The following is a 17580-nucleotide window of genomic DNA, read 5'->3' as shown; positions in this document are numbered from 1 at the left end:
AGCATCCATAATGGAATCTGTATATAAATGTTTTGAAGAGGATCTTTGAATTGCATAAGGTTCTGGAAAAGAGAAATGTGTGTGCGAGTTCACGCATATCCCAGATTGATTATATTATTTACATGAACGTGATAAATAAAGTGCTGTCACCTGTCCGCTTTCTCATTCCTCCATCACCAAGTCACTGGGATATTCAGGGAAAAGTTTGGAGCAATTACTGATTTAGCTCTGACCTTCTTTCCCGTATTGGATGTATGATGACATCCCGCTATTTTCCTCATTAGACTAGCTCCTGAATATTTCACTTCAATATCTTGCTTATTTAGATTTAATATCCAGAATGCTCTCACCAGCAGGTTCTCCTCCTTAAATATGCTGAGCCCTAGAAATTGATGGATGTTTTTGATCTATATGTCAATGTGAAAAATGAGAGATACAGCATATTAGGATTTCTGTTTATATATGCTTAAAATAGCAATTCACCTGTTAACTTGTATAAAAAATATGGTGCTTTATGTAATCAGCATAATCTGTTAATGAGATTGTCAGAAAGGGGTGATTATAATCAAGTGAGTAAATATGCACAACAATAACCATTTAAGATATTAAATTTTTATTTTAATTGGAATTTTAAGATAAATTATTTTAATAAACTCTGGGGGAGGGATCTGATTTGTCTTTAGGCTTTCATATTGTAAACAGTGATTTAACACAGTCCCCAGAGCTTGCAAAACTATACAATTCTTTATCCTAAGGAATTAGAAAGGTTGCTGCAACTAATTATGATGATCATAGCATAAATTTATTTTTACACATCTGTTCCTCCCTTTGAATATATTAAGCAAATAGAAAAAATAATTAAAATATGTTAATACAGCTGGAAATTTTAAGTATACCTGTAGGGTAAAGGTAAATTAATATATGTGTATGCACAATTATGCTATCTAACAGAAAATATCACATGAACTGAGTAGTTATGGGAATTTTAAGTTTATTACAGGAACTTTGAACAAATGCTTTTCTTACAAGTCACCCATTATTTTAATTTATTTTTAAAACAGTTAAAATTTATACATATATAATACCATATAAGTAAGCAGTATTTCTAAGCATATTTCTGAGTTTCAGCCAATAATCCAGATTTCAAAAATTCTCCTTTGAAAACACCCTGAATTTGACCCTAGCACTGATTTAAAGTTTTAGTAAAATATGTACTGTGAATAAATGTATAGTAAATGCTACTGACCTTTTCCTACTTTGTCATACTAAGAATAAATCAAGTCTAAGATTTTGTGGCATCTAAGATTTTTTCCCATTCTGTCTGAATTCCAAATGTTCAATCTCATTTTCCTTCCAAAGGAAATTTTGTTGTATGTTATGTCCTACTTTTTGATTTATAAATATGAGTGCCACAGCTATATAAGCACTTGACAAGTTTTTGAATACATACATAGTTTTATTTTTTCAGATACATAGTTTATTGCATTTCCTACTTGACATAATTGAGAAGTGGCTAAAATTCCAGCTCCTTTACTTCATGAGTACTATTTACATGGACCTTTTCCATGAACCACCTGAGAAGTAGTGCTTTAAAGTAGAAAGTTGATGATAGAAATGTGGGTCACTGTCCTCCAGGGTTCTGGTCGGGTCTATCTCGGATGAAAAAATAAATATGATCAGTTTACCAATGAAAATATTCAATGGATGATAAATGTGCATGTTCTACTTACGTAACGTTTAAGTGTCTGTACCCTGTGGGCTCACTATTCCTTCAGAGAAGATACCTTGTGTGTCCTCATGAGACAGAGGACTTGGTCCTACACACCCGTCCTATAAACAAGGGCTCAGCATTCTAAGGCTTCTTGCCAGCTGGAATTAGAAACGACAGGACAATGATGTAGTAAATGTGCAGATTTCTTCCCACCCACACTTCGGCAGCCCTGTTTAAATCGTACTGCTGTGCTTTGGCTCTGGTTCAGATCTGGGCCCTGCTGTTGGATGACGGGATTCTGAACTCCTCTGTTCCATTCTGAATAAGTCTGTCCAGGCAGAATTTATTAGAAGGAACCAAGTTCTTCGGCAGCTACCAATGGAAGTATCACTGTATTTGCCAACAGATTCAGTTTCCCACTAAAGATGATTAAGAGATTCTTTTGTAAAAATATGAGAGGCAAGTTGGTCTTTGCGGTTTTCCTGTTTGCTTTTTTCTGTTTGATGTCAACTGCCCCTCATTTCTCCTTCCTCCTTCCTAGAATCCAGGCTCCTTCTGATAATTAACGTCCAGTCAATTGTTGTGACAGACTGATGAAGGTCCTCTGCCTTCTCCTCCCAGGATCCTTCCTTTCCACTTAGAAGAAAAGTTAAACTATTCCTTTCCACTTTATTAAGTTAAAATTACTTCCAGTAAAAACACAGCTCTTAGCCTTGATAACCCTAAAGCTGAGACTTTGTGGTTGGGAGAAAATGTCACATGCTGTGGTTTGTTAGTGAGGGAAAGAATACTGGAAGATACTTTTCTATATTTCACCGCATATGGAGTTGCCCATTTGCTTATACGTAAGATAAAGCATTGTTGAATACTGATGAGTTATACAATCTTATGACTTTGGTTTAACTTGAGTTGTTTCCTACATAAACTCTTTCTCCCAATACTTTTATGCTGACCCTTAAAGTACAGTGATTGAAATTTTTGCTCAACTAGGAATAATTTAAAAAACCACAGAATTGGAAATTTTGAGGTTTAGAAAGAAAAAAAAATTGTAATTCATTGGCAAATTCTGTTACCTAGTCCTTAATTCCTTCAGTAGGTCAAGGGACCTAGGACATGTCAAAAAGAGAAGGTGACTTTTCACTGACATCCGTCTTCTTATGGATGGTAATGTTATAGCTATAACATTATTTATAGATCTTCATTCTAACCCCATGAAATAGGCAGGGCAGGTATTGTATCCATCTTACATTGGAAGAAACCTTGACTCCTAGAAGGTAAATGACACATCCATTACCACAGCCAGCAGAGAGCTAGATTAAACTCCAGGCCACCTGCATGCTAGTCTCATGTCTTTCCATTACACAGTAGTGCTAGCCACTGGTAACCTTGTGGGAAGACTTTCAAGGACTTGTTCTTGGCCTCATTGCTCTGTAGAAAAAATTCAAGGCCAAACAATTTATTCAAATTGTTCCATATAAATATGTCACATGCCATGAGCAAGTGTCACTTTTCTGGGACCATGAGGGCCATAAGGTTTCTCCGTGTTTGTTCCATGGTTCTGGCAGGTAAGGAACTTACCTTTTGAAAATGTTTCTTTTAACAAATTTTTAATCAACATTTAATACAATAAGAGTGTTAAATCAACCTATCTAATCTGTAATATTTCATATCTCTTATCCTTGATGGGTTTCCAAAAGAAATTTAAGGGTTTTCTATTTATTAATGATAACCTAATTCATTAATTAGATACTTTTTAGCATATGCCTGTTTCTAACCACTGAGAACACCAGCCAGGGCTGGTATTTAGTTAAAAAAAACACATAAATTTTCATCATCAACTACTTGGCAATCCTGTAATAAAGTTTATGTGAGAATCGCAGGATAATGTATGATTCCTTCTCTCAGTTCTCAATTTTCAGTGTAATCAATATTCAGTTTTTTTCTGGGCAATCATGCACAAACACTATTTATCTATCTGTGTGTTTATCCATTGAAGTGCCCTTTGTCCTGTGGATTGTTCCATCTAATGCCACTGAGAACCACTTCAAGTTGGTGCCAGTAAGGTGTGGTGCTCTTCTTTATTTCTTGAATATAAAGATGTCCCAGGCTCCTCTTAAACATTCCTTACCCTCAAGGGAGTCATTTTCCCTAAGGAATGAGTCTTTCTTTTTAATGAGGTGTGGCAGCTAAAAGTCACGTTGTTGATGGTAGAGAAGCTTCTTATTGATGGGTTGTCATTGCTTCTAGTTTTCTCAGTGGTCAGTGGTTGAAAACATGCCTGTTTATGAAAGAGTATGATTAATCATTATTTCATGCTAATATTTTCAAGTCAAATTATGCTTAGTGTATTGAATTATTTAAAAAATTATATAGTTACAGTTTCTTATGCTGAAATATTGTTTCATAGAAACATAACATAATTACTCATTTGCTTTAGGCAGCAATATATTCAATATATTCTTAGTTTCCAAAATTAAAATATCAGTATTAATATTAACAATGTGACCACTGGGATTCATGTTACAATTTCATTGTGGTTTTCCCTTTAAGTATAAGTACACCATTAGAAATATAAAAATATTTGCTTTAAAATCATGAGGTATTCCTTTTGTGTGTGTGGACATGTTACCAACATAATAAATTAAGCAAATGCATCTGTTTTAGCATGTGTCAATTTTTTAAAACACTTCTTTTAAAATCAATTTTGTTTTCCTGAAAATTCAATTAAAACATTGGCATGATCTCAAGAAAAACTATATGACAAGATACAGCTAAAGAGTGATCCTTTTCTTCCTCACCGTGTTTCTTCTTTTCTCCAATATGTAATTATTCTTATTTATTTTATCCTTCCATTGTTTCTATTTGAAATTATAAAGAGATGCATATATATATATATATATATATATATACATATATATATATATATATATAGTATCTCCTACCACATTTTTACAGAAAAGGTTTCATTCAGAAAAACTATCCTGAACCTTGTTTTTTTCTACTAAATATACTCTGGAAATCAGTCTGTATAATATATACAAGTTTCTCATTCCATTTTATGATTTATGTGCCCATCATTTATTTAATTACTAGGGGCCCGGTGCACGAAATTCGTGCACTGGGTGTGTGTGGGGGGGGGAGTGTCCCTCAGCCCAGCCTGCCCCCTCTCACATACTGGGAGCCCTCAGGCGTTGACCCCCATCACCCTCTGATCGCCTGATCGGCCCCTTGCCCAGGCCTGACGCCTCCGCCAGAGGTGTCAGGCTTGGACAGGGGACCCCCATCTCCCCCTGATCACTGGCTCTGGCCCCCACCCAGGCCTGAGGCCTCTGGCCCAGGAATCATGCCTGGGCAGGGGACCCCCATCTCCCTCTGATCGCTGGCTCCACCCCCCGCCCAAGCCTGACGCCTCTGACCCAGGCTTCAGGCCTGGGCAAGGGGACCATCATATCCCCCCAATCCCCGGCTCCGCCCCCCACCCAGGCCTGATGCCTCGGCCAGAGGAGTTGACCCTCATCACCCTCCGATCACCAATCACCGGATCAGCCCCTTGACCAGGCCTGAGGCCTCTGGCAGAGGTGTCAGTCCTGGGCAGGGGACGCCCAGCTCCCCGTGGTTGCAGGCTCCGCCCCTGCCTAGGCCTAACGCCTCTGGCTGAGGCATTGGGCCTGGGCAGGGGACTCCCAGCTCCCTGCGATCTCCTGCTCTGCCCCTGCCCAGGCCTAACGCCTCTGGCCTAGGCGTCTGGCCCAGGCAGCGGGGACCCGCAGCTGCAGCGGCCCCACGATCGTGGGCTTTGCTTTAGGCCCAGGCAAGGGACCCCTAGCTCCCGGGACTGCCAGCTTTGACTGTGCCCAGCTCCCATCGCTGGCTCCACCCCTACTTCCTGCTATCACTGGCCAGGGCAGCAAAGGCACTTGATTCTCCGATCATGGCTGGGGGGCAGGGCAAAGGTGGCCCCAGGGCCACCTTTGCCCTTCCCCCCAGCTCTTAGTTCCCCCCTGGGTTTCCGATCACTGTCAGTGGCAGGGGGCTTCTTCCTGCTTTCCCTTTCGCCTCCCTGCATTGTGCCTACATATGCAAATTAGCCGCCATCTTGTTGGCAGTTAACTGCCAATCATAGTTGGCAGTTAATTTGCATATAGCCCTGATTAGCCAATGAAAAGGGTATCGTCGTACGCCAATTACCATTTTTCTCTTTTATTAGATAGGATTCCTCTATTGAAGGACATTTTATATATTAGTTGCCATTACAAATGATGTTTCACTAAATATCTTTGTGTACCTTTGGGATAAATTCCTAAAAAATAGTATTTGGTCAAAAAGTGAAAGCATGCATAATATGTTAGGTATTGTCAAATTCTGTCAATAGCATTGTGCAATTTTGTATCCACGTGCCAGCCATGTACTGATGATAAGGCTCATTTTCCAAAAAGTATGTTTACTGATTTGAAGGCAGTTCTGAGGCAGGTTTTCCATGGGCCTCACTTGCAAAAACATAGTTTAGAAATTATCCTATACTAGAGGCCCATTGCAGGAAGATTCCTGCAAGAATAGGGCTTCCTGTGGCCTCAGCGAAGCAGAGAAGGGAGCGAAACCGCCGAGCTCCCGCCTCCATCGCCCCACTTGCTTCCCTCCCATCCTAGTTGTCTTCAATCTTTGCTCCGCGCCTGCATGTGCAAATTAACCGCCATCTTTGTTGGGTTGATTTGCATACTCATCTGATTGGCTGGTGGGCGTAGCAGAGTGACACCAATTTGCATGTTTCTCTTTTATTACTGTAGGTAATAAAAGGATAACATGCAAATAAGCCTAACAGCAGAACAACCAATCAAAGCATAATATGCTAATAACTAGGGTCCCAGTGCACAGATTTGGGCACATTGAAAGGAACTGTGGGCAGAAAGACTGTGGTAGGCACAGGGGCAGGTCTCAGCCCATCCTCTGCATCCCCGCCTGGCCCCTTCCACCGCAGTCCTGGTCCCGTCTGCCAGCAGCCCCACTCCAGCTGCCACCGTTCCCATGCACTGATGGTGCTTGCCCTGCTTGCACCAACTGACGGCGTGGAGCAATTGGGGCCGGTGCCAGCAGTGGGTGCAAGTGGGGCCGGCACTGTCAGTGGGTGCAAGCAGCAGCGGATGCCCCGATTGCCCCTCAGGAACAGGAGGAGGTGGAGAAATACTCAGGAGCAATCGGGGCTTGCAGCTGCCACTTGCACCTGCTGATGGTGCCAAGTGATCACGACCAGCACTGGGCGCCTGCAGCAGGTGCTAGTGGAGCAGGCACCAGCAGCAGGTGTGAGCCGCTGGCAAGACCATGGTGTGTGGGAGAAAAGAATTTTCAGTAACCACCAGAGGCTCACCCCAATGACAGTGACTGGCACCCCGCCTTAGTCTGGCGCCCCGCTCACCAGCTCCACCATCCCGCCACAGCCAATGCCCACCATGTTCTGCACTCTGCTGCCTGCTGCCAATGACCACCATGTTCCGCACGCCCCCTGGTGGTCAGTGCATGTCACAGCAGCCATGTTGTTCAGTTGTTCAGTTGTTTGGTTGTTCCATCGTTTAGTCTCTTTGCATATTAGGGTTTTATATATATAGACTAGGGGCCCGGTGCACGAAATTCGTGCACTGGGTGTGTGGGGGGGGAGTGTCCCTCAGCCCAGCCTGCCCCCTCTCACATACTGGGAGCCCTCAGGCGTTGACCCCCATCACCCTCCAATTGCAGGATCGGCACCTTGCCCAGGCCTGACGCCTCTGACAGAGGTGTCAGGCCTGGGCAGGGGACCCTGATTTCCCCCCATCACTGGTTCTGCCCCCAGCCCAGGCCTGATGCCTCTGGCCCAGGCGTCAGGCCTGGGCAGGGGACCCCCAGACCCCTCTGATTGCTGGCTCTGCCCCTTGCCCAGGCCTGATTCCTCGGCCAGAGGTGTAGACCCCCATCACCATTCGATCGCCTGATCGGCCCCTTGCCCAGGCCTGATGCCTCCGCCAGAGGTGTCAGGCTTGGACAGGGGACCCCCATCTCCCCCTGATCACTGGCTCTGGCCCCCGCCCAGGCCTGAGGCCTTTGGCCCAGGATTCATGCCTGGGCAGGGGACCCCCATCTCCCTCTGATCGCTTGCTCCACACCCCGCCCAAGTCTGACGCCTCTGACCCAGGCTTTAGGCCTGGGCAGGGGACCATCATATCCCCCCAATCCCCGGCTCCGCCCCCCACCCAGGCCTGTTGCCTCGGCCAGAGGAGTTGACCCTCATCACCCTCCGGTCACCAATCACCGGATCGGCCCCTTGACCAGGCCTGAGGCCTCCGGCAGAGGTGTCAGGCCTGGGCAGGGGATCCCCAGCTCCCCGCGGTTGCAGGCTCCACCCCTGCCCAGGCCTAACGCCTCTAGCCGAGGCATTAGGCCTGGGCAGGGGACTCCCAGCTCCCCGCGATCTCCCGCTCTGCCCCTGCCCAGGCCTAACACCTCTGGCCAAGGCATTAGGCCTGGGCAGGGGACCCCCAGCTCCCCGCAGTTGCAGGCTCCTCCCCTGCCCAGGCCTAACGCCTCTGGCCTAGGCATCCGGCTCAGGCAGCGGGGACCCGCAGCTGCAGCGGCCCCGCGATTGTGGGCTCCGCTTTAGGCCCAGGCAAGGGACCCTTAGCTCCCGGGACTGCCAGCTTCGACCGTGCCCAGCTCCCATCGCTGGCTCCACCCCTACTTCCTGCTATCACTGGCCAGGGCGGCAAAGGCGCCTGATTCTCCGATCATGGCTGGGGTCAGGGCCGCCTTTGCCCTGCCCCCCAGCTCTTAGCTCCCCCCTGGGTTTCCGATCACTGTCAGTGGCAGGGGGCTTCTTCTTGCTTTCCCTTTCGCCTCCCTGCATTGTGCCTACATATGCAAATTAGCCGCCATCTTTGTTGGCAGTTAACTGCCATCTTAGTTGGCAGTTAATTTGCATATAGCCCTGATTAGCCAATGAAAAGGGTAGCGCCGTACGCCAATTACCATTTTTCTCTTTTATTAGTGTAGATATGCTAAGGCTGCTCAACAGCTCACTGGATGTGCACTGACCACCAGTGGGCAGACAGTCAATTGGTCGACCAGTTGCTATGACATGCACTGACCACCAGGGGGCAGATGCTATGACCGGTAGGTTAGCTTGCTGCTGGGGTCTGGCCGATGGGGACTGAGTGAGATGGGCCGGACATGCCCTGGAGCACTCCCGTGGTCCCTCCCAGCCTGATCGTGCACCGGTGGGGTCCCTCAGCCTTGTCTATGCCCTCTCACAATCCAGGACCCCTCGGGGGATGTCAGAGAGCTGGTTTCAGCCTGATCACATATCACCCTTGGAAGGGTGTCAGACGCAGGGCTCATGGCTGGTGAGTACTGCTGTGGGACTGATTGGGCAGGAGCCCGCAGCAGGCACAGTGGGGCCAGGATGAGTGGGAGTGGCAGGTAGGAGCTGCAGGCAGCATTGGACTGCAGGTTTTGGCCTGATCCCTGCAGGCCACCCAGAGGGACCCCACCCGTGCATGAATTTGTGCACCAGGCCTCTAGTTTATGATAAAAGAGATCAGAATGAAGAGGTGAATTGTATCTGTGTTTAGATGTTTTATCCGATTTATGGAGAAAAAGATTTATAACCCATGACATTTATTGTATTAGTACAGTAAAACTCTCACAAATACCCAAAGTGATGAAAGCATCCCTGTCTGCAACAAACCTAGGACTTTTAAAAATAGCAAGCCACAAAAGAAAGGATGAGAAAGTACAGCAGTATTGTGGCATTCTTGTGGGGTCCAATATCGGATAGGAAAAAAATTGATTCATTTGAAATATGGTATTGGAGGAGAGTTCTGTGGATACCCTGGACCACAAGAAAGATGACCAGGTGAGTCCTAGAGCAAAATAAGCCTGAAATATCACTGGAGGCACAAATGACAAAACTGAAGCTGTCCTACTTCAGGCACATCCTGAGAAGGCAGGGTTCTTTCGAAAAGACAATAATGCTGAGAAAAATAGAAGGCAGCCGGAAAAGAAGACCAAATATGAGGTGGGTGGACTCTGTAAAAGAAACCACAAGAATGAGTCCATAGGAGCTCAGCAGGGCTATGGAGGACAGGACACAGTGGACATCACCCATTCATGGGGCTGCCAGGAGTTGGAATTGACTCAACGACACATAACACATGATACCTTGTTAGTTTAGAGGAAACATGTATTGATATTTCTGCACTATTATTATTGAAGATGGACAACTGCTATCTAGACTATAAATGAAGGAAAGTATAGCAAACAGAACAGGCAAGTTTACTGCCTTCTGAGAAATTCATTTGGTAACATTTAGAAGATGATGATGGGTAGATGCCTAAAATTGTGGAGATAGTGAAGAATGTGCACACTGAGAATATTAGGAGCGATAAAGTAAAATGTTAGTGCTTAATTTCTAAGGGACAAGGTTTTTTTGTTTTGTTTTGTTTTTGTTTTTTTGCTTTGCTTTCTTTTACCGAGGCTGACAGATTTATAGTACATACTGTTTTTTGTTTGTTTGGTGTTTTTTTTTTTAAAGTAAGCGTTTTTTATTAAGTGGTTCATTTTCTTCAGGTATTTAATATCATTCATTTTATTATTATTTATTTATTGATTGATTTTTTACAGAGAGGAAGGGAGAGGGATAGAGAGCTAGAAACATCGATGAGAGAGAAAAATCGATCAGCTGCCTCCTGCACACCCCCTACTGGGGATGTGCCCGAAACCAAGGTACATGCCCTTGATCGGAATCGAACCTGGGACCCTTCAGTCCGCAGGCCAACGCTCTATCCACTGAGCCAGACCGGTTAGGGCTATAGTAGATACTGTTTAAATCCAGTAACTATTCCACTCATAATCTAAGCACTTTGAGAGACTTCTTTTTTTTTTTTAAAGTTCCACCAAAGTATCTTATTGATAATTATGTTGTCTAGATATTTTTTTGCACTTACGTTGCCCTGTTTTCCTTCTTGGTTCAGCTCTAGTCCAGTCTGTGAGTTCAAGTTCATGCTTGGCACCTCTAGCCCCCCAACTCCGTAAAGACTGTCACCCTGATCCCGGAGCTTCCGAAGCCAGTTGTCTGGCCAGGAATTGCTGTTGGTCTCCATGGAAAACCCCAGGCATCCCTTGGTGCTTTGAGAAGGTGGATTCGTGTTCTGTAGTACCTGAACCCCAGCGAATTGATTGTCATCCCGAGTCAGGAGCCAATGAAGCTGCTTGTATGAGTCGCGGATGTCACTGGTGTGCCTCCGAGAACACCACCGCTCCGTTTTGTTTCTATAACTCCGAAGAAGAAGCCACTTGTTCCATGAAATTTCCCATTCAGAACCGCGTTGATTGCCATCCTCAACCAGGAGCTTCTCGAGAAGTCTGTGAAGCTAAAGGCTGTGTCTGGTGTTCTACAACCGTCGCCAATGTGCCCTGGTGCTTCTACCCTGCCGATGGTCCACATGGCTACACCATGAAAGACGTGCCTCAAAAAACAGCTCAAGGATGGAGGTATACACCTTCCAGAGCTTTTAATAGCCACTTCTACCATCAGAACTTTCTGATGCAGCCTCATGGGTTTGTTTGGTACACATACCACCTCAGAGATTTCATTCTATTTGTATTGGCTCTATCCTGAGAACTCTGAGCCTTCATGGTGAATCAGAAAGCCTAAAAGACATCATGGCTTTTTGCTTCCTAATTGTTTTTACTTCGAAATCACTGTCAGACTCCCCTGTTGAAGAGTAGGCTACGCCTTTCTTTCTTGTTTCTCAATCAGTTGTGTGGGCTCTGCCAAATAGCCGGAAACACTCATTATTTTGTGGGCTGGGATGATTCCTTGCAAATAGGTTAGGCTATGGTAAAACTCTTGTCTTTTGTGTGATCCTGTCAATCTTTTCCTCTTTTTGTTGCATATCTTTTGTGAAGCATGACACAGCACTTAATTTTCGGTGAAATGATATAGAAAGTCAGAATGAAAAATTGCCCCGCACAGCCACTATTCCAGAACATCAGAAATTATACTTTCACATCATAAGAGTACTTCCTCTCATTAATAAGTGCAAAAGTAACTCAATCACAAATGATAGGCTTAACTTTTATAAGGAGAACAGAATAAATTGTCGTTATGGGGTGAGGCCACAACATTAGTAACAAAGAAGCAGAATTTCCAGAGGATGAGGCCCAGAAATCAGGATTTTAAAAAGATTCCCAGGTGATTCTAATGTGCAGCCAAAGTTGAGAACCACTGCGTCCAGCTCAGTGGTTCTCAACCTTCCTAATGCCACGACCCTTTATTACAGTTCCTCATGTTGTGGTGACCCCCAACCATAAAATTATTTTTGTTGCTACTTCATAACTGTAATTTTGCTACTGTTATGAATCGTAATGTAAATATCTGATATGCAGGATGTATTTTCATTGTTACAAATTGAACATAATTAAAGCATAGTGATTAATCACAAAAACAATATGTAATTATATATGTGTTTCCCGATGGTCTTAGGCTACCCCTGTGAAAGGGTCATTCGACCCCCAAAGGGGTTGCAACCCACAGCTTGAGAACAGCTGGTCTAGCTGGAAGCAGAAGGGTGAGGTCTGGGCTGAGAGGAACTGGTTTATGTCAGAGTGGGACAGGGTAGTCTTGGAAATATAATGAATTCTAAACTGAAAGTAGAGAAAAAAATATCATCACATTTTGATTTTATTGCTTCTGGACCTTGAAAATGCTCTACATTGAACACACTAGCCTATTCTATGGGCTCAAATATAACTTGATTGAGCTAACTTACATTATATGTTATTTTCTCTTATTCTAAGTTAGCCTTGGTTTGAGTTTTTGCAGATTTTAGCAGAGACCATCATGGGAAATTTTTTGAAAACAGATTAAAATCTGAAATTAAAATAATAAGAGCTCAGGATGAGTAAGCAGTAAACCATAAAATAAACTAAATGTCAGATAAATTAAATTATAACTATATTAAATTCTGACTTGGAACAAAGATTATCCAGAAGGGGGAATTGTAAGAGAAGCAGAAACACTGAGCAATTCAAAAAGACTCCAAACGTCAGTGTCTTCACTGTCTGGGCAGCCTTTGGCTTATTGGTAATGTGTGCCTAGCCTTGCACTTGACTCTGGGCCTGGGAGATCCTGTTATGTCTCGATTTGACCATCAGATCATTTTGCTGAATTTATACAACATCTCAAATATTAATGGATTCTTTGTAAGTCAGGACAGAATGTTCCACAGCAAAACAATGTCAGTAACTGGTCCTTTTCCATGATAGACCTAAAACAGTGTACCTAACCAAGAATGTACCTGAGCCTTCTCTCCCTGAACCTAACATTGGAAAGCTGGGTTAGAGTGAGTGGTAGTGGTGACGGCACTGAATTGGAGATTCTAGTAGCTGGACATGTGTAGTTGTTTCACACACATTTGTATGCAGGATGAGGAGAGAGGACAGAACTGGGAGGAGAGGGGCTGTGCCCAGGGCTTTGGGTACATGACTGTCCATTAATTACTTCTAAGCCTGGCTTTTAGAAGTCATGGACAGCCATCCCAATTGAACATGACAAAAGATTTCATTCTACTACAGGGCAGATTGTATCAATATCAACTAAGTCAGGTGGCCATGTTTTTTATTTTGTCGTTGCAGTTTTTCCTATTCTTAGAGATGTATCAGCAAGAAAATTAGTTGATTTATTTCCATTTCAGTGTTTCACATTTACTCTTCAGTGTTTCTTCTCTGAGTAAAACATTTCTCATCTGAATTTTTGTTTTCTTTGAAAGGATAAGTTGTTTATCTCCCTGTTTATCAACATTTATTTTAACTGAGGAATTCCACTCATCTATAAAAATAAATGTGCTTCATTTGGGTTAATAAAAGTGGTTTGTCTTATAGGGTAACATTAATCAAACGTGGTACTATATCCCTGTTTGGAAATGATATTTCCCCAATTGTAATGGATGTAGAATTTCATACTAAGGATCGTCTTCGATTCAAGGTAAGTGTAACTGATAGTCTGTATTTATCATGAATACAAACCTTGTTAATTGGAAGTTTTAAATGTCATAACATTATTTGATTGAGTACCTCACATAATATCTTGTTTTGGAGGTAACTACAATTTACTGTTTCACTTATTTGTAGCATTGCAATTAGATCATTTAAAAAATTAATACACTCTTTATTCTATTTAACTTGTTTTAGATTTATGATCCTAATAATAAACGATTTGAAGTTCCACTAAATATTGAATCTTCCTCAAATGTGTCTTTTGAACCCAACTATGATGTTGAATTTATAAATGATAGAACCCTTCAATTCAGAGTAATAAGAAAGAAGACAAGAACCATATTGTAAGTACTACTTACATGAATATGCTCTTAGTTTTGTTCCCAGAAACAATGCATGGAAAAGTTATGGAGGATATGGGATTAACAAGCTGAGAATATTAGAAATATGAAGTTTAACTTAAAGCTATGTTTTAGGGTAAGATAGGGTAGGAAAATATTCATGTAGCCTCCTGTTAAATTATGTATTCAGAATTAAATTACGAGGAATTGAATTATAAACTACTTACAGCATTAAAATTCTGTGTTCCCTTCCAAAATTGAATTTATTTGGACTGGTACATGGTACACATTCTGTTAATATCAGCTGTTATAATTTTTACTGGTTTTACTATTCATCAGCGGTGTTATTTTTGAGCGCATGATAATAAAAACACATGCCTACTAATCTAAAGTAATATTAGTAATTTTTTATTGATTTGGGGCTTGTCATTTTTATGCAAAATAATATAGTGCCAATTTTTGTTTTGAATTTCTAGGGATATCTATGTTATCCTGACCATTCGCTTCCTTTTTTAAAAAAATATATTTTATTGATTTTTTTACAGATAGGAAGGGAGAGGGATAGAGAGTTAGAAACATCAATGAGAGAGAAACATCAATCAGCTGCCTCCTGCGCACTCCCTGCTAGGGATGTGCCTGCAACCCAGGTACATGCCCTTGACCGGAATCGAACCTGGGACCCTTCAGTCCGCAGGCCGACGCTCTATCCACTGAGCCAAACTAGTTAGGGCCATTCACTTCCTTCTAATCTATACTGGCCTTGAATTAACAAGAATTGTAATGTGGTTATACCTATACAGAAAGTAAAGCTATCCTTGGTTCAGTAACTCAGATAATCAGCTTCTGGTTCTAATAGTGCTGCAGCTTTCAATGTTTATGCTGCCCACTTAGGCATTCTTATTCTATGAGGCCGTGCTGAGTTCCTAAGTGTGGTGGATTTTAAATGGCCACAGATACTTTACATGTCCTCCTGGTCAAGAGGGGAATTCTGTTTCCTCACCTCTTGATTCTGCGCTGGTCCTGTTTATGCTTTGGTCAATAGAATGCATAAGAAATGACATGTGACTTCCAAGATCTGGCCTCAAGAGGCCTTACACCCTCTTGAACCATTTTTCACATCATGTGATAAAAGTCTACATAGAAAGGGAGGCCCAGACATTTAACTTAGTCCAGCCATTCCAGGTGAATCCCCTGTCTTATGAGTGAGACCTTTGTATGCCATCCAACCACAGCTAAGCTGACAGCTGGTTCCTTTCTGACCACAAGGTGCACCAATCCCAATTTATGTCCATATTAGAAGTAAGACCAGAATCATTGCCTACTAAAGGTTTACACTAAATTTTGGGGTGGTTTGATATGTAGAAATTGATAACTAGGAAAATTTGTTACAGTGGCACTCCCTAGAAACGGGCTGTCATTGGTAACAAAAACATAAATCATTTGTTGTTCCCTGGCTTTAGGACCCAATGACAAGCAGAGGCTGCAAAATGGTGAAGAGGCTGGTGGGATGGTGAACAAACTATTAATAGAAGCTGAAAGGATGGTTACCCACGTTGCTTATATCTGCCTACAATAATTTGGAAGTTAGAAAACGTATCTAATGAACTTGTGTATCTGACACAGATTTCTAGGCATAATCTTGAAAATATTAATTGACCTCTTCTAACTGTGCATAATGTCATAGGAAGAGAGAAATAAACTAAACAAAAAACCATACAGATTTTAAGCAGGATTTAGAAAAAAAACACATCAAGAGCTTTTGGATCTGTTGATTGGAATATGAAATTCCTTCTGATTCTCAGTCCTTCCAGACAGCAAAAGACTCCCAAAGATAGAAATGGTCTTAGATAAAGATTGACAGTGTGTGACTATAAAGCCTTTTTTGAGACTATGGAAAGATTTTGTATTGTGCCTGATAGAACTAGATAAAAGTGTCTCTCACAATCTTAAAGGCATTTTCCCACAGTGCTTTGCCCATAATAAAAGGGGCTTTTTCTCTAAAAGACCTATAGATATGGCTTTTGGGTTATAAATCATATTTATAGAAAACCCACAAAGGTTTTAAGGGCATTGTATCAGTGTGGGCTGGAAGAGTCAGAGATACCTCTGACTCTTTATGAAAAGATACCTCTGATGCTTTACTTTCTATGGCCAGCAAGTAGAATTAGACAGCTACTAGCTGTTTTTTATGATGAAGGCAGGACCTCTCAAAGCATGAAACCAGAAGCCCTGAGAAGGTCCTAAGAGTCACAAAACAATGGATTAGGAACCAATTCTTAAGGACTAAAACTGGGCCTACCCCCAGAGTAGGGGCCCTGATAAAAGGTGTCTGGATTTCAGAATTTCTGTGGACTACAAATTGCTATGTGCCTCCTAATCTTTCCTTTTGTTTTTATTAAGAATAATTATTGCAATTCTCCTATCTTTTTTCAATCATTGTGTGTTTGTGTGTGTGGGGGTGGGGAGTGGGGGAGGCAGATATTTTGTTTTTGGAAAAGGTGACTGCCCTGGAGGCGCCTCATCGTGACCATGAGATTATGGATGATGTTATAATGGCTTGAACCTTTTGAGGATTTTAGGAGGGACAACTATATTTGCATAGGAGTGGAATGTAAATAATTGCTGCCAGGAGGTAATCTATAATAGATTAAGATATCTATAAGGCCTTTTCAACTTTTCCCATCAGGTGGTAGAGTCTAATTCATCATCCCTAGATCTCTGTTCACCCTGTAACTTGCTAGAACTAATACTAGTAGAATGTGGCAGAAAACCTGTTGTGTGATATCTGGTCCCCAGCCTTAAGAGATTTTACAGATTTCACTGTTGTATTCATGGAACACTTCTGTAGCATGTGCAGAAGCCTTTGATAAAAGACCATATGGAAAGAGAAGCCCAGTTATCCTGCCTATTCCATCCATTTTAGCTGAGTTCCCAGATTAACCAGCTCTAGCCAGGCCCCAACTGGCTGCAACTGCATGAATAATTCCAGGCAAGACCAGCAGAACTGCACCAGCAATTGTGAGGAATGAGGCATTTTTAATATTCTAATTCACAAAGTTTTGGGGTGGTATGATACATAACAATAGAAAACTGATACAATAACTTTGAACAGCTGGCTCTCGTCTGCATGTCTTGTTCACAGTGGGCAGGGTAAAAGAGAATGTGGTGGGTAACAAGCTCATGGTCAGGAATGAAAACCAGCTCAAAGCACTTGCCTCATAGAACCTGGAAGTGGTAATATAACCTTATCAGGGATAAAGCAAACATTCAAAAAGAGCACATTCACTGTAGTAGAAAGTGTAGTCTTGGGTCAGATGAACCTGGGTTCGCAGCTCTGCTTTGCCACTTGGTTTGCTGTGTGAATTCAGGAAAGTAACTTATATTCTCTTAGCTTAGCTTTTTGTTGTTGTTGTTCAGGTGAGTTTTACTAAACCTTGAATGAAATAATATAAGCAAAGCTGTGTTCTCTATAAATGGTAGTCCTTCACCCTTTATCACAGGTACATATTT

General features: G+C 42.5%; 1 protein-coding gene across 1 annotated transcript in view; it reads left to right on the top strand.

Annotated features, from left to right (window-relative positions):
- The first annotated feature begins 3189 nt into the window (after positions 1 to 3189).
- Positions 3190 to 17580, top strand: part of LOC132227447 (sucrase-isomaltase, intestinal-like) — an 87638-nt gene continuing 73247 nt past the window's right edge. Inside the window, exons 1-4 of the mRNA XM_059682554.1 lie at positions 3190 to 3276; positions 10705 to 11224; positions 13616 to 13718; positions 13925 to 14073. Of these exons, the coding sequence (XP_059538537.1) occupies positions 3192 to 3276; positions 10705 to 11224; positions 13616 to 13718; positions 13925 to 14073 (857 nt within the window). The 5' untranslated portion in view covers positions 3190 to 3191. The remainder of the gene's footprint in view (positions 3277 to 10704; positions 11225 to 13615; positions 13719 to 13924; positions 14074 to 17580) is intronic.

Source organism: Myotis daubentonii, chromosome 2 (genome assembly GCF_963259705.1).
Source record: "Myotis daubentonii chromosome 2, mMyoDau2.1, whole genome shotgun sequence".
In the NCBI taxonomy this organism is placed as follows: Eukaryota; Metazoa; Chordata; class Mammalia; order Chiroptera; family Vespertilionidae; genus Myotis; species Myotis daubentonii.
The sequence above is the reverse complement of the archived record's forward strand: the minus strand, read 5'-3'. Positions and strand labels throughout refer to the sequence as shown.